This window comes from Hyalella azteca, unplaced genomic scaffold (assembly GCF_000764305.2).
Source record: "Hyalella azteca isolate HAZT.00-mixed unplaced genomic scaffold, Hazt_2.0.2 contig12913, whole genome shotgun sequence".
NCBI classification, from domain to species: Eukaryota; Metazoa; Arthropoda; class Malacostraca; order Amphipoda; family Hyalellidae; genus Hyalella; species Hyalella azteca.
This window is the reverse complement of record NW_025942854.1, coordinates 66106-93209: the sequence shown is the minus strand read 5'-3', so window position 1 is coordinate 93209 and position 27104 is coordinate 66106. Positions and strand designations below refer to the sequence as shown.

Genomic DNA, 27104 nt, shown 5'->3' with positions numbered 1-27104 from the left:
CCAGGTATGTACGATTGCTGTATTAGTGCCGAAAATAACATTTACATAAAGTTCAAGTGTGCAGCGAGTGATTAAAAACATTTTCAAGTTGAACTTATTTTATCAAGGATTGTCATGGCTAGTTCGACATGCAGTGCCGGAAAAAAGGTTATAGTTTCTTCAGATAGTTTAAAATTGTAATAACATAATAATACTCTGAATAATGGAATATTTGTATTTTGATTACACTGGGTATTAGGTGCTCGCGAAGTTTTTCAGCCGCTGAAAGTTTGCGGTGTGAAAAATTATGATAAAGAACATTATAAAAAACACGCTAACAACAATGTTTTTGGCAGTCAGCATCTGACGGCCATAAAAAAACTCTCTAACTTTTCAAAAAGAGAAAGCGGGAAGCATTACCGGAAACAATTCTGTGTAGCCGCCAGAAAGTCTTGCATGCCCCGACGAAAGTTTCCTGTCAGTGCGCGCGGTCACTACAGGCGCTTCAAAAGCGGCAATTAGCGCGCTGCGAAAACTCCAAATTTTTATTACTTTGACACGATGAATATTATATAAAACTGGGGAATATTTCCTAAATAAATTTTAATACTCTAATAAATAGAAAGTTTCTATGAATTTAAGTTTTGTTGACGTTGTGAAGCATTTTCGTTTGCCTATTCCAGATGTCGTATTTTGCATAATTGGTCTACTACATGCTGCGCATGGCTCGCCGCAAGACTCCAGAACTTCATGGCATGTGCACCAAAATTTAGTGTTTTATTGTTTTGCTTTCATGCCATGGAGCCTCGCAGCTGAAGAAAGTTGAGCTAGCGTTTAGTTGGCTTGGCCAGTGCGGTAATAACAGCTCTGCACGGGTGCTTCAGAATTGCGTATACCGCTTGTACGCTGACCTACTCTATGTGTCAAGTGCGTCACGTATGACTCACTTATACGCTGACCTACTCTGTGTGTCAAGTGCGTCACGTATGACTCACTTATACGCTGACCTACTCTGTGTGTCAAGTGCGTCACGTATGACTAACTTATACGCTCCCATACTCTGTGTGTCAAGTGTGTCACGTATGACTCACTTACACGCTGACCTACTCTGTGTGTCAAGTGTGTCACGTATGACTCACTTATACGCTGACCTACTCTGTGTGTCAAGTGTGTCACGCATGATACGTACACTAGCTCGATGCTAGTGCACTACTCATCCCTATGTGTGACTATACGCTCGCTGCCAGTGCGACATATTTTCGGATAGGCTTAGTCCGACTTTTATCTGATCCATTCTTTAACTTATCAACATTCATAGAAGTTCCTAAAATAATTTGCTATGACATCGCATTTACTAAACTTTTTTCGCATGCACTGAATGGGCCTCTAAGAACTGATGGAAATTATTACACGTTATTGTCGTAGTGAATGGAAACGGTAAATTCTCGTGCTAGGTCATGAGTCGACACGTGCTTGGGTCGCTTACGAGAACTTAGTCGGTTATTTCCTACATATTTTGGTAGGTTATACCTAAGATTTAATTCATTGCAATCTTTAGACGATTGCTAGAACTTAGGCGGTTATTTTCCGAGCATTCACGTAAGCTATATCGTAGATATCATTCTCTGTGAACTTACGCCGCTGGCTGGACTATAATTCTTCTAATAATTTTGTTGGACTGACGATTGTAATGGGGAAACGAAAGTTCTAAGCCCATTTATGTTTACAGTTGATTTTACAAGCATAAATTAATTTTACTTTGATATTTGACTTATAACATTATTGGTTGCGAAGAAAGACTCTGAATAAAAGGTATTTATCAGCAAAATCTAAAAGTTGCAAAAAATGTTTACGGGGGAGAGTTTCTCTTAAACCGATATGAATTTTTTGAGAATTTACATGAGTGACAGAAGTTTTACTGATGCATCATTATTGCGCTGTCAATGATTTCTTATTCTAAGTGAAATATTATAGACGAATTAACATCAACTGCGTTTAATAATGAAGCTTGCCATCGAAACGGGCCCCACGAGACATTGATTGAAATAATTAGTTAAGTTATCATCGGGTCGTCATATATTCTCTAATTACTAACAGCTGGAGGATATATTTCTTTGACACTTTCTACCCGACGTGAAGGAAGTTGGATAGCTCGAAAGTTTCGACACAGTAAACTTTGACTCGACGTGAGGTTCGCTCCCCCGAGGCGTCAGTGGTGTCCATGTCGGTCTTCAACCTGATCACAACCTCAGGTCGCTCGACCGGACAGACGAACGATACGTTTTATTCGGTCCGCAACTCCAGTTATGTTTGTTTGGTGAAGAGTTATTAGATTATATTTATTTTGACAAACAGTTTTATAAGATGGAACCTATTTTGCAGCACAGCCATTGTTTTGATTCCAATTTAACCAGTGGAGAACATATTTAATGTAATAGAGATAAGTCGCTCATTTAGAAGACAATTTACATAGTAATGCACAATGTTCATGAAGCATTATTCAATACGAATTTGTGTTTTGCAGCGATTACGACGTTGGGATATTCTAACTTACAAATTTCGCAATATCTTTTAGCCCATTTCATTAGATGTTCTTCAAAGTTTATTAAATTTACTACTGATTGTCATTGAACGTTTGAGCAGGTATATTTTCTAGGTTGATAACTGAGTGAAAAAAATTGATGTGTTTTGGAAAGTTAACGGATAGAAAAGCCTGATACTTTCCTCCAGGAACTCAAGAAAGTGCACACCGGATGGAGCGAAATATCAAAACAGTAATTATTGTGAAAAATTACACGTGATTCGCTTCCTGAATTCGACATCGCGCTAGATGCCAAAACAAAGAAGTTATACTCGATCAGCACAGAAAAATTTTCTCATGAAGCGCAGTCTCATATCGACATTGTGATAGAAACTAATAATAAATAACTGAAACTAGTTCACTGTTGGGAGAAAATATCAAGAATTGATCTATATATTGGAAATTACGGGAGAGACCTAGAAAAGAAACCTGACACTTGATCATCAGTGTAGATAATTACGTTGAGAACTCAAGCTAACATTGATATTGGAAATTAAAAAGCAATCAAGCAAGTAGGACTGAGCTTGATGGGAGAAACCATGCGAGATTGAAGGATGATGCAGCTTGATGGACGTGAAATCATTGGAAAATGATCGCGATGTGGAGAAACAACGCGTCTGTAGCAGCTTTTTCAGCAATTGTCCTCGTTTGCTTCAATGTGGTCGGCGCTGAGGTAAGATTTGGGTTGCGCTTCACTGTAATTCTGACGATCATTTCTCTTCGTAGATAATTTAACTGCAATTGTGTATAAAATTTAGGACGCTCGAGTTATAGAGACGATGAGGCTGTAGTTTGTGTATAAGAATTCCGTGTCCACGATTATCTTTTACCTTGCTAGCGTGAGGTTTCAGGCTATTCTAGTTATTGAAAAACTCAAATGAATTAAAAAACTCAATGATGATATTAATTAAAACTCAATTTTGTCAAATCAGTAGAAGTCAAAAGTCCAGGAGCATTAATAATTTATTAGATGAATTGCAACTTGCTGATTGTTCATCTGGTTTCAGTCTCCGACCCAATTGACCTCAAATTAAGATGACCAATCTCGAGTTAAACTTTTAGAACATGCGTAATAATAGAACATGCGTAAAATTTTAGAACATGCGTAATAAACTTTTAGAACGTACAGGACCCTTTAGAAAGAACATGCATAATAACAGAAAATAATATTTCACTAAAGTCATTTTTTAACGGTCCATCTTTTTACGCCATGGATGATTGAGCCAAGAAGGCCGCTGAGCGTGCGTCGAACCCTCGTCACTTTTTACGCCTTGTAACTGGTCGCGCCTGAGTCGAGCATCAAGCCGAACAGGTTTAAAGCCAAAAAATTTCGGGTTGAAATGTTACCAGTCGAAGCCATTCACCCTAATCCAGTTAACGTTTTGCTGCTGATTTGCCTTGGGTGTAATCTTTATTAACTGAGTGAAAAAATTTAATGGTTGCGACAACTTTTAATTGAGGCGTTATCTGAAAATAACTATTACGTTTGAAGCAAAAATGCAGGTAGGTATGATAATCATGAATAAAACGATATTTCAACTATATATTTTTGTTTGTTAACGAAGAACGAGTGAAATACTTTATGGCTTTAACCGAGGTGGCATTTCTACATCAACTTCCATAATGTTTAGAATTTGTACATTTGAGGTTCCCTGTAACAATATTTCCGCTGACCGCAGACTTTCGTCTATTATCTTCAATACTTTAACTGCCGTTCGATCCGCTCAGCTATTCCCAGTTGAATGATCATAAAAAATGTATAAATTATTCAGGTTATAAAGTAATTATTAACTCATAATCTTTAAAATTAAACACCCCAACTTCGTACCCAAAATAATAAATATTACTTGCTAATTTGCAACCAACATCGAATAATTTTTCGGCTATATTTTTGTGCTAAGCTAATGATCGAGATGCGTCTGAATTTTAAGTGAGGGAAAAGCTGTTAATGATTGAACGTATAGGAGGGCAGCAATTCCGCTTTTAGATATAATTGCTTCTAGAATGTAATTTTAATTTAGATTGTAAAAATGCTATAACGGTTAAAACATTAACATATAGAACTCTTGTTGTTGATTGACCTTTATTGTGGTAAGAAATTTAGTACCGGAATTTAAAGGTCGAAGTTAGTCTAATCAATCTAATTTCAAGTTCAGAAAATTCACGGAAATGGTCCCAGTATTCAATCTCCACTTTGCCCACTGGTACTCGTCTGATTCCGCAATTCATGGCATTAATGTGTATTTTTTCAAATGAAACATATTTGTATTTCATGAAATAAAAGGCTCGTCAATTTTCATTTATGAAACACACGTTTTTCTTCTGTAGGCATTTTTAATATTTGAAGATAAGATATCCAAACGAAAGAGAAATAAATCCAAAAGCAATATTAAGCGCGGTCGATAACTACAAAATATATGGGATATATTTTTCTAAAGATACAGTATATTTGGGATATATGAGGGTTTTGGGGATATATTTGCACCGCGGAAAGAGCATCCAATGTAAATATACGTGCGGCCAAAAATATTATTTGTCGCTCGCTCTGAATGTGTGGATGAACCATTCTATCGAAATTAAGCCTCGTTCGAGAACACAGTTGAATATTATGGCAGGGTTATAAGAGGCCTTTGTTTCTTTGGCCGTTCTGTGGCCATCGAAATGCCGGCATATAATAGTCGAATAATCAGTCATAAAGAATTGATTGCCGTCTTCATACTCGACCTGAATTCCGAGCCTTCCTTGGCCGCTACCTGAGGAGCCGTGCTGCGGCCATCCTGACGATGTGCAATGCGGTTGACATCGTGCGAAGTTGAACGCGGCTGCTGGATGAATGTGGCGCTTATATTGGACTGTTATCATAATTTGACTTCTATTATAACAGTAAAGCATCTGCTGCTGTAATAATATTTATAGCTGCTGTAAGAAAATAAGAGCTGCGGTTACGGCATAACATCTGCAGTTGACGGCTCCAGCCTCACCGTAACGACGCAGCGCAGCGACGCTCGCTGGAAATTAACCTCGATTTGGCCGGTCGCTCGCGGTCCTGCCGATTGGACGAGCATTTGAACGCAATTCTTGGACAATCATTACAGGGGTTTTGCTATGGATGCATGTAAATTTTCCTTTATTCCGTTATAAATTCATTCGTTCTTAATTCATTCTCATAGGTTGGGTCGTACATTTGCGTTCATTCCTTTATCTAGAATATTTTCGGTCATTTCGTTACTACAAGTCGTTCGGCTCAATAATTATTCCGTCACATAGAATTTTACATTTTTGTTTATTTATGTCGCAATTTCATAGTAACTCTTTCTTTATTTCTTTACATTGATGCCTTTTTCGATTCCGTTACATTTTTGTAGATACATAATTTGGTCATTTTTTGGTGAATTCTCAGACGCCAAAGTTATGGAAAACTTATGGATTTTTACGTTATCACAACCATAGAAACTGAATACAAAAGAAGTATTGCGTTGAAAACTAGACTTGATTTATAATAACAACATGTAATCGGTATTAGTATTTATGGCATTAATTAAATGATGAAATTTTTAGCTATTTTCTTTCAAGTCAATGCTCATTCAAGCCATATTTTTATTTAAAGATTTTTCATTAAAATTTATAAAATTGCGGTTTACTATTGAATGAATATTTTATTCAAAAAAATTCACGGATATCAGTAAGAATTTAAATTAACCTTTCTTGAGATACCTATTCAGGGTTTAGGTTCAATCAATAATTCTAAAACAACTATTTTGAATGTTACGGATTACAATCAATTTTACGATGAGAAAAAATTGTATAAAAAGACACTAAGAACCTTCAGATATATTAGTTTTCTTATCACTTCACTTCCTAACAATGTCTTAATAACAAGCGATAGTTTGCTAATATTTATATAAGTTCTCAAGATTTCGATTTTTTTGCAGGCATCTCAATGGAGAGGTTCGCCGCGATACAGGTGAGCGTGCACTTACGAAGTGTATCAAATATACGGCAGCGTGAAGTATATATAGTGCATATATGGACTGCAGTATACACTAAGTATGTATTGTATATAGGGACTGCTGTATATATCAAGTTTATACTATAACGTACTGACCGTGGTATATGCAGCAGCGTGCGGTTCGCAGGAGATACTGTATGCACAGAGGGCTTATGAAGTACGAAAACACAGATATGTTTCAACAACAGTTAGTTTGCAACATCTACACACTGATTGTGTGGTAATTATTGCCACGGTAGTAAATTAATCAATTTTTGTGTTTAAGTATTAAATACCGATGCTTGTATGTAGAAGAGGAGAGCGTCAACGATGATTTGTAGAACTTAGATTTTTTTATGTTCCACTAAGATAACAATGGTTGCGATAATGTCAAATTATTAACTTAATTACACGAGGCTGAGACGGCAGATTTAGACGTAGAATTTCCATTTGGAAGTAACGAATGGGACGAAAGCGTTGCCAATGAATGGTTAAAGCCTTAACGGGCCAGTGCTTAACTGACACAACACTAATCTTCTTTATATCGTCTTGTGCCTGGGTTTATACAGTTAGTATTATATAGCTAAGTCATTATGCAGGAGCCAATTTTGTTATAAGACTAATAGTATTCCAAGACTAAAATCTAGGTTCATTTAACCGATAATAAATAGGCACAATAATGCATGATTTACCCACATCACACAGCTGTTAGCAAAAGGCGAAAGATAGAAAAAATGTAGTAAGAAATAATATTAAAAATTCAATTTCGACGCATTAATATACAATAGTAGATAATATTAGCAATATTAGTGAGTGACATATGCATGCGAGGGAGTGAACACCACGAGTGCACTAGATTTCTAGAGAACAAAAGTGTCGGCAGAAATGAATCTTCCAGCTCCGTGCTAGGCCGTCTTTAATTAGGAGCATCCCTGACAAAATTTAGAGTCGCCCCAGCTTCTGGTAATCCAAATCAGAAGCTGCCGCGACTGTAAATTTTCACTGGGTAACAAAATTTAGAGTCGCCCCAGCTTCTGGTAATCCAAATCAGAACGTAAGTACTTACGCCCTATTTTCTTGTCTATGATTGGTAGATTTTGCTTGAAAGGCCGTCAATTATTGGCTGATGAACTTACGATATCTTAACTTATTTTGAAAGTATAGGCCCAGAAGCTGCCGCGTCTGTAATTTTCACTGGGATCGCTCGCAGGATGTCGTGTGGTCGCCATCGTATGCTCTTTTAATCACAATTATGTACCGCAATTGTCGTTACCCTCCCACGCGTACGATTACCTGCGCTAACGTCATACTTATGACCAGATTTTAACCTTAAATATATATCTTATACTAACGGTCCTATCATTCATATGACGGGAAATTCATCTTAAATCTCTATCATATATCCACGGTACAGTCATCCATATGGCGAGAGTTTTATATTTAATCTATATCATGCACTAATAGGCCGACGATTCCTAGCAATCTAGCATATATAATGGATCGTGTAGTTGCCCATGTAACTATTTAAAAAACTACCCACTAACAATTCAGCTATTTTAAAAACTGTTTTTTTATTTGACAGGAAAATGGGTCGCATTAGCAGCAGAGGCTACAACAAAGTTCCCGGCTTTAACAGCCCAACCATAGATCTGCCCCCAGTCACCGGGAGAGACCAAAACTCAGACATCGATCACTTCCTTTCATCGATCTCTTCGACGTTTGCTTGGCCTAAGGGACCAGCTTCGTCCTCATATTCACTAGGCTCAACAACTCCCAGAAAATTTCCGAATTCTTTTTCCATGTCAACGACCAGCACCGAATTGCCAAATGGATACAATCCAAGGTCACCATTAACTTATAAGCCCATTACAAATATTAAGCTTCTTGAAAAGCTGTCGGCTGCAAAACCGTCGGGATCGAAGTTCCAAACCAACAGCGACGCGCAAATTAGCAGAACCTCGAAGCCACACTCAAAATTTAATTTTGGTGAAAACGCGAGTGATGACACTCGAATTTTCCGCGGAAGTTTAACCTCCAATTCCCACTCGAACTTTCCTGATGCGCATGCTGCAGAATCTCAGGATGAAATGAACTCTTTCCCGTTCTTCATACCGCCACACTCAGACGAACATGAAATAATTTCTCATTCGCACTTATTTCTCAAAGACAGCCATGAGTCCGCTCTTGAACAAGCCTCTGTTGACGATATCATGTCATCTCTCATGACGGGCGCTCGAGATGAAGGTCCTATCGTCACAACAGATTTAAATTATTCAAAGACAGGCGGCGCTGATTCAGACGGACAAAACAGAACTTTGAACCAAACAGAGTCTTTGGAAGACAATAACGTAACTATTTCGCATCTCAAAACGAATAACGAAACAAACTCATTCCCAACACCTGCACAAGCTTCTTATCTTCTTCTCAAAGAAAAACACAAACAGTCTCTTCAAAATCAAGTTATGGAATCGGAGGAAGCCAACCCAGAAGAAAGTTACGTTCCAAGCCTCAGTGTTCCATTGATATCAGGCTCACTTTTACAGCTGAAAGAAAAGTTCAGAAACCAAACGAATACAGGTAGACCAGTAATTGGGGAAACAAAAGAAAAGTTCAATTCTTCTGGGGCAAATTTACAAGCGACCTCCAATTCTCAAGAGCTTTTTCCATCAACTTCCGAATTTGCTGGTGCGGACGGCATATACAATACACTCATTGTTAACCAATCTGATGTTGTTGATCCAGAAAGCACGCAATCCTCGTTATCAGTGGACAAAAATGTTACGGTGGTTCCCCAAACTCTTGAGACTATTTTAACAGAAGAATCCGAGTCACAAATATCGGCGACGGATACATCCGACGAAGATTCTCTGACCTCCACTGAGCACACCCTTTCTCCAGATTCTGTAACCGAGGTCGCTGTGCTAGCGCCCAATGATTTAAATTCACCCTCTAGTGGTGATCCAAAAACCAACGTCAGTAATTCCAATGCTTCAAATGATTTAATATCTGGTGATTCCGATACCGATAATCATGATGGAATAGACGTGACATCAATAAACACGACGAATGTTATAGGACAGGACACCTTCGAACAAATTGGGAGCTCGATAGATGAAACTACAGCGTCAAGCGGAGATAATCTTAACGCTGAAATGGCAGGCGCTGCTGATAACCAAAGTTCAGTGTCATCGCAGGAAATGGTAATTGTTAGTGAACATACGATGACTGATAATGAAATGAAGTTCACGTCTACCAATTTTAATTCAACACATTTCAACACAACTGCATCGGTAGGAGCAGAAACGTCGGTACCATCCAGCACTGAGGATACAGTTGAGCTGCCACTTACTGTTGAAGGATCAATAACCACAAATTCTAACGATGCAACTAATAATCCTTCAGATCATTCAAGCTCACAATCTGCTGCATCTACCACAACCTCAGCGAAACCTCCGATCATTGAGTCTTTGAAACCCGAAAACCAAACCTTGGATTCTATTGTTCTGAATTTACCACTCAACTCTTCAAACAATGTTGCAGACAATTTAAATGGGATTACTATTATGAGTAATACCAATGCAAATTCCCAGTCGTTCGGATCAACTGCAACATCTCAGGAACAAACGCTTGTAACATCAAGTTATGCCGATGGAACGCTTTCACCAACAAATATTACAGAATCCATCTCAGTCACCAGCAGCGACGTTAGTTCTTTAGTACAAGAAATTCCGTTTACACCAAACACCACTCCTATAAAAAATTCTTCCATAATCCCCTCATACTTACCTCTGAAACTGCAGTTTTTAGAACTGCTCTACAACCAAAGCAGTAGCAAAATTCCTCTGCAAGCTACTACAACAGCCAGTCAAATAACTAACACATTAGCCCCAAATAACACGAATGACGCTGATTATACAACGGCCACAACTCCTAACTCAATCACCACAGAAGTTGGTACTAACACATTCAATGAAGGCATTAACGAAGCGATGACTTTATTGGTTTCTTCATTGCAAAATACCGGAGACAAAATTATTCATGGTAACTCGACTAATAATAATCTTTCAGGGACTATATCCACTGCAGTTAATATACCAGCTACATCAGAGAATGTTGATCAGTCCTCACAATCAGCTTTGATGCCTTCAGAAGCAGCCTCCATATCCTCTTTTGTATCCTCCACATCTGATCAAACAACTTCCTCATTGCCTCAGGCAGCCTCAACATCCACCCAAGCAGCCTCAACATCCTCTCAAGCAGCCTCAGCATCCTCTCAAGCAGCCTCAACATCCTCCCAGGCAGCCTCAACATCCTCTCAAGCAGCCTCAACATCCTCTCAAGCGGCATCTGCATCATCTCAATTAGGCTCAACATCCTCTCAAGCAGCCACCGCATCATCTCAATTAGGCTCAACATCCTCGCAAGCAGCCACCGCATCATCTCAATTAGGCTCAACATCCTCTCAAGCAGCCACCGCATCATCTCAATTAGGCTCAACATCCTCGCAAGCGGCATCTGCATCATTTCAAAATTCAAGTTCTCAAATAAACTCTACAGCCGGTGAGTCGTCCTCGACAGTAACACCAACTATCACGCAAGGATCCTCTTCTGTTTTAAAGCCAACCATTCTGTCACAATCGACTGGCTCATCGATTATTTCAATTCCTGTTGTTTTTTCAACCCAGCCACCACCCACCACCTCCAAGTCGTATTTGCACCTTAAAGAGAAGTATCCTTCACTAGAGTTCGGTCAAAACCAGCCTCAAGTAACGATGAGCAAGGTTACTAGCGAGCCAACAATGATTACAATGCCTAGTTCTTTTCTGTACCTCAAAGACAACTTCTTGAGGTCCACGACTACGAAAAATCCACTACTAGTTCACTCTTCGAATCCAATAGGTTATTCATCCGCAACGCACGATTCCGATGTTCCGAAAGTGGACATTACTATGAACGAATTTTCAAGTGATACTATCTCTTCTCCAGCAACAGTTAAAAGGACAACTAGAGATGCTTCTATTTCGAACGATTTCGATGGAGGGTCGTTGTCGGAAGAAGATAATTTTATTGATATTGATGACCTGGAGTCAATTTACCTTGTTACGTCCAGAGATTCTACTTTACGGTATACCTCGACCCTCAAACCACCAATGTTAATTACATTCTCGTATCTGAATTCAGACAATAATTTAAATGCATTCAGAGAAGATATGAACGAGTCAATAGGCCAGTCGAAACTTGAGGCATTAATCATGCAATCAGTATCCCAGAAAAATCAACTCAAGAGTAGTACCGCTTCTTTTCAATCAATCACCACTGCAAAGCCTTCTTCGACCTCGTCATCGCTGCATTTACCTCTGCGCGATAAATTGCAAATGGGAGCTGTGGTGGCAGGTGGGCAAGCAGGAAGTTCAGCAGATACGTTAAATCTAAGATCCTCGTTAAAACCTGGTCATATTATACAAAGTCACAAAGAGGGGGCTGTTATCAACCCTGTTCCCGTAGATTCTGTATTCCTTCCTGCAACATCATCGAATTACGTCTGGCAGGAGAGACCTGATCATCCTATGTACTTGACCCCTGTCGACGCAGCGTCCCGCACTGAGAACCCTGAAATTGGGGCCCCTGTTACTTATCTTCCGTTACAAGAGAATTTCGGACACTTGTTGCAAAATTTATCGTCCGATACCCACATCATAGATGAAGATTATTTCCAGTCAACTGATGGTGATTTCGGATCTTCTCCCGAAATTTTGGCTATTGATGACTATGTTGACACTACTAAAAATGACATTTCTCCTACTGTTGAAATCTCTGGATCTAGCGCAAACAACGGGTTTCCTGAAGAAGACCTAATCAATAATTTTATAGTAGAAGCTCCTCAGTTTGCTACTGATGAATCTGTAGTTCCTGTCTCATCGCTAATAACATCTCAGGAAAGAACTGAAATGTTCCTACCTGACACTCCTAACGTTCCTGATCAAAAATTATCTCCTTTCGTCGACCTCAAAATTAAATTCAACAGCACAACCATGTTCAATTCAAATCATTCCAATGAAATGGGAGGATCTACTGCCAATATTTCGAGCTTTCCATCTGAAACCATTCCAATAAGTAATTATTCTTACAATGATCCTTTTCGGCCCAATTTTGACATCTTAGAACAATTATCGACCATTGTGAAATACGTTCAGGAAGATGATAATCACAAGGATTCCGAGTCGTTAACAGAAAATCTCGTGGTCGATCCCAACTCCGGTGTGTCCCCAGAAAACCCAGTTTTGGATCCCAATGCCTTTTACACTGCGGGAGCAGTGACTTACTTGAATAACTCTCACCAGAAACTGAGACCAACTAACGAACAACAGGACAATCGCTTGATGCTGCTAATGTATCAGCAGCATTTCGCAGAGCTCGAAAGGCAACAAAATCTTTTAAATTCTGAAATCTTCAAGAGAAACTCCAGTCAAAACCCTGTAATGACTCCAAGAACACCAGAATTATTACGGGCGACCACAACAATAAGACCGCTTAATAAGACAGCTTTGTCTCAACAGCTGCTCCGAACTCCAAACCCTTACTCCACCATTACAGCTTCTTCGGCACCCACGAGGTCCCCTGCTCATGACAAAGAATGTTTGAACCCCAGCGTGCGTTACAGCTGCGCCTCCTGTGGCGCCATGGTCATGTGTATTGGTACTGAAGCATATTTATACGCCTGCAATTATCCTAAGGTGAGAACTGGAACCGAGGTGAAAAGTTCTTTTGATTACACTTGTCGACAAAGTGGTCTCGCAGGATCGCTTTTAAATTTCTGGGTGAGTATAGGTATATCTATCAAACATTAACATTGATTGTATTATTCAGAGAAAAGTAAAACACAATTCTCTCCGTGACCTTATGTCAGAAATACCACGTGCCAAAATCAGTCGCGCGACCTTCTGTCGAGTATACGCTCTTTTGAAATGAATTTTAAACTCGTCCAAATCAGTGCTATCAATCAACGTAACAGCTCAATTTCATTTTGGTTTATAGGTATAATCTATTTTATTATACTTTTTATGGCGACAAGAAATGAATCGATTGGCGATTATTACCCTTAAGTAAAGGAATATATGAATTGTTAAAGGTAGATAATTTTTTTTAATTTTAACCTGGCATATCATGGTACTTAATGTCACTCTGTCACCAAACTTACGCGCGCATTTCCGTAAGCTGTGGTGTAAGCGAACGGATTTTTTTCAAACTATAGTGACCTGAACCTAACACCAGACATTGTTTTCCAGTCACAACCGAACGACAATTAATGAACTCCCACTACCCATTAGATTCCATTGATACCTGTTTTTGAGAAATTAATCGAAACTAATGGCAAATGGATGCTAACCTAGCTATATAAAGGTTCGGTTTTGATCTTCTTATGGAATCTGGGACTGGTCAAGATCGCTTGATCCGATTTTTTAAAATAATAATTATTAATCCGAATACCCGCAAATAGAATTAGTGCTAAAAATGTCAAGATAAGCGGGGAATATCCCAATCTTAAATATACGAAAATGAACTAACCTTTTCTTGTTTGCAGGAAACGTGTCATCGAGATCCGATTTTTGGTGGCGGCGTCTGTCGTAGAACCATGAACCCTGAATGCAGCTGTGTACCTGGAGACTCGGTGAAGCCCGACCCATACGACTACCGGGCCTTTGCCAACTGTTTTGGGACACTCGAGATGTCCATGGGAACCTGCCTTGAAGACGAGGAGCTACATCCGCTCACAGAAGAATGTTCTCCTATTCCTGAAATGCCTCACTGTCATGACTTGGGCACCTTCCCTAACCCTAATGACTGTCGCTGGTATTACGTGTGTCTGTGGCCCAGCCACAGCGGAAACTACAAACAAACATTGGTCAGATGTCCCCATGGTCAGCTGTTCAGTAGCGTACAACGAGTTTGCATGTCGCCGGAAGATATGCCTCAATTTGATGCGTGTGAAGGAATCCACTTCGAATCTCTGATTCCAATTTCTTCGCGACCACCGCATATTTTTACTGATGATGTTAATCTAACTACATTAGGCGAAATGAATTCTAACAGCCGGAGCGATCAAAACGCAACTGACGGCAACACTGAAATCGATTCAGACGTTCTGATTGTGACAGAGAACTATGCAGGTACAGAAACATTGACTAGTAGTAGTAGTAGTTCCACTTCACCTACTACTTCAACTACGCAAGCTACAACTTCTACTCGTGCACCCGTTGTGCGTTTCAACCCTACTGTTCGAGCAGTACCAGCCCCACCTGCCGCCATCCCTACCACAACAACCACCACAACCACCACGGTGGCGACCACGGAGTCTCCCAGGACTTACACTTGCCCGTTGATCGTTGCCCTGGTAATTTACTGGTACCCTGATATTGTTAGCATGGCCTGCTCAATAACTTGAATGGATGCGATCTAGAACAAACTAAATACTCATAATTAGTAGAAGAATACTTTGACAATGATTTTTTCTTGTTTTATTTTCTATTAAGTGCCTGTAAACTCCATGTTTCACGCACGAAACAAAATAAACTGATTATTTTATACGTCATACATTATGGCTTCTAGTTTATATATTAATTACCTATAAAAATAGACCGATATTTAACTATCTCCACTCATCCTTCCTTATCTTCACTCATCCAACTGCTCAGCGAGCTTGATCATTAATAGATCTTGGTTTTACGTGTCAAATAGACCTACAATGGCTTTGAAAAAAAAGGTAAAAAAGAGAGTTTAAGAAAGAACCATGCATTTCAGTGAGTTATGATATGAATGAAAGTTGGCAATATAGCATCGACCATAGTCATTTCTCAATCGAGTTAATTTACAGAACATCAAAATAAGGCGTTAGTGTGCCGAATAGCATTAGATTTTTTCAACGGCCTAGTGGTTTTTCAAAATATGTTCATGTAAAAGATAGAATTTACCAAAAATAAATAACATGTATCCCGATGTATTCTCTCTCTCTTAATACTCTCCGGGTGTTATTTTCCTGACTACATTTATTTGAATGCTTTATAGTAAATGGCCTATTGCTCTAATCAAAATATATGATCAAAGTAGGAAATACTTAGCTTCTATACGTTATGTACAGATCATTTGTTTATCAGTATTAATTATCTATTTATTTATTTATCCAAATATTTAGTTGATTAGCGCCAGTCCGGTTTAGATGTAGGGTTTTACACCATGGCATTAAAATTGAATTTGAATAATTTCCGACAGTAGAGTCTTCTTAACCTTCTTCAGGTGAAGAATTCATTTAGCAGTTTATAAGGTCTTATCAAGCTCACTACATACTTTCTTTACAATTTATTTATATGCATTTCAAAGTAATTAAGAACATGATGAAAATACCGCCAAAAAATCACCAGTTTGTGCCTTTAGGAGTTGTGTCGACTGCCTTGTAAATCTCGTATTGTCTTTTGAAACCCGTCTTCCACTTAATTAAACTTTATAATTTCATATTAATACATATTGAATTATTTGTCACAGCTTAGAGATACTTGAGGATGACTTTCGATAGATTGTAAATTTACTTTGCGTAAACGTGTGTTGGGACATAATAAAAACATCGCGTAGACTTTTATTCGGACACAATAAGAAATTCGCGTAAATGTATGTTGGGACATAATAAAAACTTCGCGTAAACGAATTTTGGGACAGAATAAAAACTTCGCGTTAGCGAATGTTGGGACATAATAAAAACTTCGCGTAAACGTATGTTGTGAGTTGTGACACAATAAAAATAAAGTAATATCTCAGAAACTCGATAGTTCGGGGCGTAAATTCAATAAAAACGGCATTGCAAAAAGCAAGGGATGACAAATTTATACATGGAACTTTTCAAGAAGACGATAACTGCATGTTCATAGAATTATCTCATTTATAAACACATATTTCGTTACGGCATTTTTATTTTCTCACTTGTCGGGGCACAGTAAAAATCGAGAGCTCGATGTAGGTGACAATTGTGTATACACTTTAGTTTGTTTTAGGCAGGGCCTCTTTTGATTGGATTCAAGCACTTATCTCATTTATGATTAATGCACTTATCATAATTTGTATTCAGTATGATTATCAATGATTGCGAGTATGCCTTACATGATGAAGTCATTAGTCTGCACGAGTACGAAGAGGTAAATTAAATACACTGGAAATAAAATTGAGACTCATAATTAAATTTCGTCATGATGGAGACACTATTACCTGACAGTGACTTAATTAGTCGAATAAATCTACAGTTGAATCAAGCAAAATATAAACGTGAATTCAACAGGTTTTACGAGGCAGATTACTTAACATATTTGTTGCTTTTCCTATCGCGTCCACGCAGTGGCATTAGTGTATCGGTGGGGCGATTCACGGCATGCATGCCGACGATACATGATGATATGAAGATGATTGTTATCATGTAAGGTCAGTTTTTGATCACATAGGATAGATTATTGACCAAGCAGTGTTAAATTTTAGTGCTGGGATGATTTTTTGCTTGAAATGACAGCACATCATATGCATACTGAGGCCACAAGCAAAATAAATTCTCTGGTATCCTATGAGTCTCAGCCCCTATTGGCATCCATCTGCACTTACCCACAATAATGGGCAAAATTAAGGTGTGGTTTTTTTTATTACCCATGTATCGGGAGTAAATTCCATATTAATTTTTCTATATTTGCTTAATAATTAAAGGCTACAAATTGTGTGAATGAAACCGCACAATAACATCTGCGCATATACGTAAAGCGTACAATAACTTCGCTTTATAAGCTGCATAACACTTACATGCATCGGCAACTAGTATCATAGCGGCGAAATTCTAAGACTGCATTGGAATAAATTTTGCAACCATAAGAGTATCGGCTACTAAGTGCGAATTGGATCCATCGAATCTGTTTGAAGGATGGCTGATAGTAGAAGTTTTAATTCATCATTAATTTCGAGTTATGGCGTTAATTAGTCCGCGTATTTCCTTCAAATTTAATCTAGAGACATTTTTCGTGCTCAGACAAACAGTTTTATTCATTCTCTTAATTGAACGCAAAACGCTTATAACTACAGAGGAAAATCTTATTCAAAGCACTACCAAAAAATTTCATAGAGATGAATCTATTCTTTATTTACGAGTATTTTTATCTTTATTTACGAACCTTTTGGTATCTCATAGAATATTACGGCGACACTCTAACTATATAGAGACAAATGCTTGGCCGATGGATATGAAAAGCCATTTTGGAAACAAATTTATTAAATATTAAAAAATCAACAACATAAATAATCTTCAACATTACTAGCGATGACAACTAATTTTTAACGAAACAGGCCTTTTACGAGTTGAGTGCCCGAGGACGCTTGGCACTGATTGCACATCTCAAAATGAGCTCGGGCTTTAAGCATTTCTGCAATTATACATTTGCCGCCTGCAGGATATCAATGACGTTTTGGACGGGGTCTATTACGAAATCAGTGCTCGGTGTTTGGCGGCGGAATGCCAAGCGGTTGGAGGGAGAACCTGCGGTGGACGAGGTGGAGCTGCCTTCACATGTGTCAGGGATGGCACAGGTGCTCTCGACGACTGGCGTGCACTTGGTGGTGGCAGGGTCGGTAGGTGAAGCGCAATGGCCGGCGCCATTCGCCGCGCTAGGATCCCAAATGTAATCCAAAGGACATCGCCTTGATGACTTGATGAATTCACCTTCATTTGCAGGGTCAGCGATACACAGATAGAAGTTACCACAGTTGGCTGGGTCAGCAAACCTTCCTTCTTCGGTGCAATCGAAAGTCAATTTTGGCCAATCGCAAGGGTCTGAACATTCCTTGGTGTTGTCGTTGTACATCAAATCTACCTCACAAGAAAAGGTTTTCTGTACCCAACCAGCGGAAGTTTGGATACATGTGTAGTACTGGGTGCAGTTGGACGGGTTTGAAAAAACTCCGCTTTTCGAGCATGCTGGGATACCATCAGCATTGGCGCAGTCGGACATGGTTTCATCGAAGGTCATTTCACCAGGGCAATGGTGCACCATGGGATCACTATCGACTAGCGGACAGAAATAGAATCCATTAGGATTGTACGGATCTCTCTTGAAACGATCGGCCTCTAGGCATTGGCACCCATTGCCCTCAGTTTTGGTGTTGTAACAAGTGGCCTGGCCTGCAAAGGGGGCTGGTGTCTGACACGTGAAGCCAGAGGTGCAAGTGGAGTCAACGAATGCCTTGCCGCCGACGCAGTTGATGACCGTCTTGCAGTCGACGCAAATGAACGAGTCCTCGTTACATTGAGCGTCGTAACGAGGATCAGAGATTAGCTGCCTTGAGTCACGGGGTGAACACCCGGGAACCTGAAATGATTATAGTTATTAAAAAAACAGGTACATTTCCACTCACGACTTGAGATAATTCATGATAAATACTTCTTATGTATCCGGGATCAGGATCCGGCAAATGCAGAAACAAATAAACCTCGAAAATTTTTTCGACCATTAATCTTGCTGGCCAATTAGTTAGTAAATTTCAGCCACACAGAAGAGCTACACAGATTAATTTAATATTTACATGAACATTTAACATTTACAAACATATAAGACTTTTCTGTTTAATCCAATCAAAGCGTTTTTTTTTTTTTGGTGAGGATTACTTTTTATAGAAGTTCATCAAATATCTACAACACTTCAGAAATTCAATCTAATATTTGTTGAAACTGAGGCAAATAGAAAAGATTTGCGAAGAATAAGCTCGGCATTGATTATTTACGAAGGACATCATCAAAGCACAAAATAATTAGACGGATTGATGAGTTGACTAAAATCATCTTCTGAATTGTCAGATAATCATCCGAGGCTTGAACATTCCGAGGCTGAACCATCGCACAATCTAAACACGATTATTTAATGTCTACATTGATTATTATCAACCGCTTTTTTAACGTGGTGAATAATTAGATCAATATCAAGATAATTATTGAATTGAGACAGTCACTGATTTTAATTTATAAACAACTGATATCCCTCGTCGAACAAATGGTATTAATTCAATGAGAAGCAACCTTTATCAATCAGTAAATTCATTCAATGAACGAATTTGATCAATTGATCTAATTGATCAATGAGTCAATTCATTGTCCTACACCCATTTAGGTGTCCTACAAATATAAAGTCACCTCAAAAATATCAAATAAATTAGTTTAAATTTCCAGTAGTTGACAGCCACTTGAATAATTTAATTGTTAACAATTGTATAATGTTTCTTTCGAGCGAGTCGTTGATCTTCATATAGATGAAACTCTTGGCACCTACTATATTGAATATTTTCAGAGACATTATTGAGCCATTAATGAATTTGTAGTGTACTCAGAGGTTATTTTAAGGCATTACACGAAAAAAAAATGTTCTTCGAGTCACTGCTAAACATTGTAGCATGTTGGACTGCTTCTGTTTGTTGGAAAGAACCACGTTCATGGTTTTTGCCAGAGGAAATTATTAGAAGTATCATTCAGAAGCAATTTATACAATTTTTGTTGCGACCAAATCGTTAAATGATTACATTTAGCATTTTGAAGCAATTGACAGGCAAGTTAATTGTAGAGGTGTTTCAATGACAGACGATCAGACTCTTATAATACACGATGCGATGCGATGTCGAACTCGTCTGCGTTCGTATCACAGTTTAAGTTCCAACTCAACTCATTAATTCGTAACTTGCAATGTGAATGTAACCAAGTTTACCCGATGATTCGGTAAGACCCTTCCGTTGACTTTTTAGACAGGTAAGTGATACGTACACATTTTAAATAGAATTTTCATATACTTCTGTTAAATTTTTAATTTTATGATTTTTCTTCTGAAATCAAAAACTATATTAAAATAAGTTCCTGCATCAAATCATCTTTCAACCTCGTCAATAGGTACCCGAAAAAGAAAGAAGTTACTTTTCTAATTATGGTTAACAGTGTGGCCTTCGATGGGCAGAATTGTTGATTTTACGAAAAATTTTCCTGCATTGCAGAAAAGCTGTTGCTCAGGTCATGACATATAGCCATGAACTGCGCCAGTCAATCGCATTTGTTTCAGGCTACACAAATTAATTTAATCAATGATCTCACTTTTTCAGGGGAAACGCAGATTCGTCGCTCAGGATCGAAGGCATTTCCTTTGCAGGATCCTTTGGAGGATACGAAGTCCCCGTCGTTGTCCTGCACGCACGTGAAGAAGGACGTGCAGTCTGAAGGGTTGGGGAAGCGGCCTTCCTCTTTGCACTCGAACCCAAGACTGGGAACAAAGTATATCAGTAAATAATAAGAAATAAAAAGCAAGACTCCTAATCTTATATTTAATGCGGAATAATGTAGCTTGAAAAATTATTCAAGCAGATGTAAAGTTGACGGCATCATGAATGGTTGAATTATCATGAAATTGTAAAAAAGTGGATGCGGTATCTTTAATGAGAACCCTCATCGAAGAATATGTTTTGGCGCATGACAGCGGCGATATGATATTTTCTTATTTTTTATCCAAAGATGGCACAATCCATGTGAGCTAACAATAAGTGTAATGCATATGAATGAGTCTTCGTAAATGATATAGACGAAAAATTATAGGATCTAATATTGCAAGAGCTGGACCAAATTATGTGAAACCGTCCAGATTTATACTTGTAGACGTAGTTTATAAGATACTTGTACTATATTTTTGAATAATCAAGTTGTTTTGTTTATTCCATTTTGTTGTTTTTCAATTCCATTTAAATTTCCCTGTGTTTATCAAATTGATAGTTTTGCTTCACAATTCCGTGAAAAGCAAAGGTTAAACTTCGTACATATTTCTATTTATCATTTTATTTTGAATTGATATACTCACGCGTTCGGGATGGCAACGGCGGAGGCAACCTGAAAAAATGAAACGATTTATAAATAAGTACGACCAACGTTGGGGAGAAAATAATATGTTATAGTTATAGGGACACAAAAACATTTAAAAAATTATTTAATAAATTGTGTATGATGGACGGATCAATCAGAACCTTCTTCATGACGGAAAATTTTGCCATCCCTTAAAATGTTCGCTCCAACGTCTGTTTTCGCTATTTTCCAATTAATAAAATGATTGATATTGTAAGCTGGAATCGTGAACATATTTCTGCCTGCACCAAAGAGTACGGCACTCCAGTCGGCAGGATTACTTTCATATCCGTTTCATTCGATGTGCTTATCGTTTTGCACGATAAGTACATAGATTATCGCAATAAGTAGCTTTTCCGTTGCCAATACTGCTACGGTACTATAATACATGATAAATGTACGATCGCGACGACAGCAATGTCAGACCAAACGCTCGTTTCCGGTGCACGGTTGTTGTGTCAGATGGCAGTGAAATCTTGGCGACCACAATTCGGTTTCTTTTCACGAGTTACTCATTTGTTCTATATGTGGAACTTCTATATGTTATTGAACTATGGGTCTCGAATCTTATATTATTTATAAAATTTTGGCAGAAAAAATTTAGTGATTGGTATTTTGCACGAAATTTTCAAACTTTCAACAATCGAATCAATCTCTGAGCTTAAATAGGTTCCAAGTTGAGGCGTTTGTGAAAGAGAATCTTGTAAACTTATTTATTTGCATTTGCTCACAGAAATTGCGGTTCTTGATATTATTTGATGTTGAAAACCGTTTTATTCATGGACCTTCTTTCATTCTCAATATTAATAATACTTCTACTTCTGCTCTTATATGCAAACTAAAACTATTGTAAATTTGCGGGGTGAAGAATTAAAATAAGTAATTTGAGCTAAGAAATCCTATGCAAATTTTCGCTCGAACGACGTAAGACGAGGAGCGTACAATTACGGTCTAGCGCACGTCACGCACGCTGTAACGCAGGCCGCGCGTACGTCAGAAGTGTGGCGGTGAAACTCCAGCGTTATGGTGGACTCGGGACGCCGGCTGTCACTCATGCATATTGTGACAATGACCCAATTGTTATATTGTGATAAGTGGGTCATACACGTGCCTATGATTGTGTTACACGAGTGTGTCCACGATTGTATTTATACGCGTCTATGATTAGTTCATTTACGTATCTATAAGTAGAGCATTTGCGTGTCTGCTAATGGATCGGTCATGTATCTGTGAATAGAGCGTGTATGATCGGTCATTCATACCGAAATGAATCATCATTTGTATGAATTTATAGGCCAAGTGTATCAAGAAATAGTAATACTCATCCATAACAAATCGTTAAATCGTATTTTCTTGAATCTAACAGAGCACAAAAGAATTGTCCAATCATCATATAAGTGAGATATAATATAAAATTATAAAATAGTTTTTTCCCTCAGTCGGCGGCTAGCCTCATATATCTAGGCCTCTTACGGGACTCTCATAAACTGAGGCTCATGCAAGCCTTAGTAGCTTTATAAAAATTTTCTTATTGCTTTCCTCCAAGCAGCTTTTGCCGGACAAAAGCCTGGCGAGGAGAAAGCTTTGCGCGCTATTGTGTTCATGGGGGCGGGTGATCGCCTCGAAATATTGCTGACTCATCATTAATGAAGTTAAGCTGTGTCTTGAGGTTAATGCAGGATAATTTCCTGGAAAGTCTGCTTTAATTTGAAGGCCATGTTACTTAAATCTACCAAAAAATCCTTAAATCATTAAATTCATTGCCATTAAAAATCAACTAATTACAATTTCGTCAAAGTTCCATCGTTATTAAGTGCCATGTAATTTGGGTACAATCGAGTACCATCGCGAGTTCGATCAAATTATTGCACAATTTCAGTTTAAGCTTAAATTAAAACCGTTTTCTGGTTCCAATGATGTCTGTCATTCTGAATTTTAAATGCCACGGTATCAATTCAATAATGAAGGCCATGATCAAAATGCATTTTTATTTCCCAGAGACAATATTTAGTGCAGTATATGATCTGAAAAACACAGTCCAAATGTTAATAACCATTTCATCGTTCTACGCAGAGTGAACAACCAGAGAGGAAATAAACACAACATCACATCATATGCAACAAGAAAAATCCATTTTGTGACTCACAACACCTGAACTCCGGAGAATAAATGATACATTAAATAATAAATAAAATTTTGAATGGATAAGTAATGGTGCACGGAACTCAATTAAAGTTCAAAAAATGATTATATAATTATTATCGTCTGATTGTTTCAATCATAATAAGTCGTAGCAATTTCTTCCAATAATTAAGCTTAGATGCTAAAAAATTAGAACAATTGTTTCCCCAAGTCTCCTGGTAAATTAAAACATAGATTTAACGACAACAATTGACTAAAACCAAATAGCAATTTAACTTAATTATAACATTTTTCAAGTCACGTGTGTATGAATTTGGTGCGCATGGACAATTCGCGTAGCCAAAATATTTGTATTAAATGCAGTTTAAACCAGACTATAATGACCCTAGATAACAGGATGTTTATATAAAGTTACCCCAACTGAGTTTCTGCAAGCTCATGCTCCATTAATCAACTGAGAAAAACATGCAGCTCAGCATGGGATAATCAGCCTAATAATGGCTCCTCATCGACAACAGCAACAAAGGCTTTATAAAATAAAGTTTTTTTTAACAAGAGCATCGTGTACACTAATGCCTTGGTTTTGAGAGCATGTTAAAAAACGATCTCGTGTTCTCGAAAATATCAAAATTCCTAACGCTTTTTATGAAGAAATTTGTCTCATAAAAAGGTCTTGGTGCTCTAGAATTACTGCATCGGAAGATTAGTGAATGGAGTTCAAAATAGTTAGATATTAATAAAATGAATAAATTTAATAAAGTAATACGCAGATGCGACAGACGATTCCTGAAAAAAATATGTAAAAGGGCCTAGAGAAAAAATAATTGAATGACGAAAAAGTTGAAAATGATTTGTGTGTGAGGGTAATTTCTCAAAGTTTGCGATAATAATGCTGTTGTTTTTTTAGTTCTGAAGATTTTAGAGGAAAATTTTTGTCGATGATAGAGTGCATTTTTCTTGGTAGAGAAATTGTTCAACTTTCTGTTTTTAATAATAGTGAAGAATGTTATGGTAACCCGCTATGTTTATTCAAATTTAAATATGAGAAAAAGAATATAAAACCAGAGGCTCTCAGTTGAAAAAAGCTAATTCAATGGTGGAAAATATGAATAAAAATGTTCCTCGATATCGCGTAGACGTTGGAAACACAGACGCGTGATCTACAAAGGAACGCTTTCGTTCTACGTGCGCTTTTGCTGCTGTAGCTTTCCCTGATACCTAAATTACGGTGCTGTAAAAACCCGCGGCGGCTTCCCTGCAATAATAAACTACTTCGTCGCTTACAACGCGGCTAAACGTTTGACGACAGAACGATGGTCAAATGCGGCTAGCGGTGAGAAACTTCGGACAATGAAACAACCAACGCAGCTGCCGAAACGAAACTTTCGAAGATGAAACGGTTGAGTGCTACCGACCACTTGACGCTGAAGTCGGTAGGCAAAGACGAGCAACGCGAAAAAAATGGACGACAGACCATCTAAATGCGGTCTTCGAAATTAAAAATAATTATATTATGTATAATAATATTAGGATGAAAACACTAAACAACAGAACGTCCTTAAACAACGTTAAATGAGGAAATTAACGAACGAGTAACCAACTGCTAAACGTAGAAAGTTGCGCTGAAAGATATAACATATGTGGAAGTTTTGTTGGAAATACGATAAAAAGACAACCCGACGCTAAACGTTGGAGTGTAAGTTATAATTTAGGCCTATGTCCTAAGTTATAACTTAGACCTAAGTCCTTAGTTATAACTCAGGCCGACGCTGAGTCGGGAACATCAAGAAAAGATCGCTCGTTCGCTCACGCTCTCGCTGAAACCGCGACACAAGGAGAAAACCCGGCCAAGGAATGGACGCCTCGACCGCTGCAGCGGTTGCGAGTCAAACATACAGCAAGCAGGCATATTATTATAGAACATGCGGTGTATTCCTCAGTAAAGTGCATATAATGACGCGAAAATGGTCGGAGGGTTGAAAAGTTAAGTTTCAGAGAAAGCTATATTGTGATATGAACGAGATACATGGATAACAATCGGGGCTATTTGAGATTTGAACATGTATCACAATCTAAAAAGTGTCCAAAGTGTATAATTAGAGCAAAACTTCTTGTTAGAGCAAGATTCTTGATATATAAATAGATGAATTTAAAATATGATATACTTGATTTCTTGAGGCTTCAATATATCAATAGGAGAACAAGTATATAAAATTGATCGGTGGTTTTGCACACATTTTTGACCAAAGGAATATAAAATATAAATGGTTTTCGGACATTTTTCAACAGGAAGAAAATAATTTCATAATGTTACAATCCTACAATACGAAAGACGACCATAAAGTTACATTGAACACAATAAGCACAAATTCATAAGATTTATATTTATTAAAGAACCAGAAAGTAAACTGAAACCGTAATCTCTGATCTGAAAATTGAATTTATTGAAAATCATAAGAGTTGACATTGCTGGTACAAAACTAGGACTATCTAAATAATTTTAAGCTATGTCTACATATCATTTTCTTATGTAGTACAATGAACTACGAGTGCAATCAACTTATAATGAATTTGTACTATTCGTAATGTGGGGGTTGGAGTTGCTAGCGTTACCGTCGTTTGGCAATATAGGTCACACTAGCTGGATAAACGGCCACTGAACGGCGAAAAAATGCAACAAAAACAAATCTGATTTCATGCCAAAGTAGAAAACGAGTTTGCGTTGAAACACGACGTGTAATTGGGAGCCATTGTCCTACAGTGAACGATTTAACACTTTCGATGATACTCAAGATAAATTTTCCCTGAATTCAGGGAGGAACATTTACAACTCCAATCCTGATAATTAGAATATTTTGGGAGTTCTCTTAAAAAACTGCATCAGCATAGTCTTGAAATACTAGATGTAGGATGGTTGTACTGTGAGTGCAAAAATTTTCAGTAATTAATTTAAAATACTATTCAAATAGTATTCTACTCCAAATACGTAGAAAATTGCAAAACGTCCTAGTCAAGTGCAAAATGTCTCATTTCCTTGCCTATTCACCTCAGTAATATAAAATTATTTTTATAACACTTATGCATACCGAGATGATAAGGAGAGCTGCGAGGAGAACGTGCGAGGAAGCCATGATGCGTACACCAACCGTCGCTGCTGTGTTCCGACTGAGTGACCCGAGTAGCAGACGAGCCTTTATATAGTCGCCGACGTTGCTTTCCCTTGTCACTTGAGTTCTTGCGAGCCAAATTTTGCCTTAACTCAACAAACTTGACATCTTTACTGCTGGAAAATTAGAATGATTTGGTTTCAAAATAAAGGAAATTTTGCGATGTAATGAGCTTGAGGTTGAAATTATACCCAGAGAAAATTCGAAATTTCTCGTGCCAAATAGAATTCATTGTAAAGTAAATGAGAAGAGTGAATAAACCATTCTACTATATGAGTTCTAAATGCTAAATTAAACCTATATTACAGT

At 38.0% G+C, this 27104-nt stretch overlaps 2 protein-coding genes across 3 annotated transcripts; one reads left to right on the top strand and one right to left on the bottom strand.

Moving 5' to 3' along the window:
* The first annotated feature begins 2627 nt into the window (after positions 1-2627).
* On the top strand, positions 2628-16497 carry LOC108681400 (mucin-12). Of its 2 annotated transcripts, XM_018170418.2 has the most exons (5): positions 2628-3233; positions 6493-6524; positions 8131-10809; positions 10915-13282; positions 14131-16497. In XM_018170418.2, exons 1-5 carry the CDS (start codon positions 3150-3152, stop codon positions 14989-14991), a joined length of 6024 nt encoding a protein of 2007 aa, XP_018025907.1. In that variant the 5' UTR covers positions 2628-3149; the 3' UTR covers positions 14992-16497. The 2 variants fall into 2 exon arrangements, with proteins under 2 accessions (XP_018025907.1, XP_018025906.1); XM_018170417.2 differs by having other exon boundaries at positions 8131-13282.
* A 1323-nt stretch (positions 16498-17820) lies between these two features.
* LOC108681404 lies at positions 17821-26787 on the bottom strand. Its single transcript, XM_018170425.2, has 4 exons — positions 26715-26787; positions 21446-21474; positions 20692-20857; positions 17821-18931 (listed from the first exon to the last, which is right to left on the bottom strand). The coding sequence occupies exons 1-4, from the start codon at positions 26757-26759 to the stop codon at positions 17996-17998; spliced, it is 1176 nt and encodes a 391-aa protein (XP_018025914.1). The 5' UTR covers positions 26760-26787; the 3' UTR covers positions 17821-17995.
* Positions 26788-27104: the final 317 nt, after the last annotated feature.

What these genes read in the sequence shown, in the direction of transcription:
- LOC108681400 (XM_018170417.2), top strand. Translation starts at nt 3,150, where the DNA reads ATGATCGCGATGTGGAGAAACAACGCGTCTGTAGCAGCTTTTTCAGCA. An exon ending in AGAGGTTCGCCGCGATACAG is followed by an intron (nt 6,525 to 8,130) that starts GTGAGCGTGCAC and finishes TTTATTTGACAG; the next exon opens with GAAAATGGGTCGCATTAGCA. An exon ending in ACGCCTGCAATTATCCTAAG is followed by an intron (nt 13,283 to 14,130) that starts GTGAGAACTGGA and finishes TCTTGTTTGCAG; the next exon opens with GAAACGTGTCATCGAGATCC.
- LOC108681404 (XM_018170425.2), bottom strand. Translation starts at nt 26,759, where the DNA reads ATGGCTTCCTCGCACGTTCTCCTCGCAGCTCTCCTTATCATCTCG. An exon ending in GCCGTTGCCATCCCGAACGC is followed by an intron (nt 20,858 to 21,445) that starts GTGAGTATATCA and finishes CTTTGTTCCCAG; the next exon opens with TCTTGGGTTCGAGTGCAAAG. An exon ending in TCTGCGTTTCCCCTGAAAAA is followed by an intron (nt 18,932 to 20,691) that starts GTGAGATCATTG and finishes TAATCATTTCAG; the next exon opens with GTTCCCGGGTGTTCACCCCG.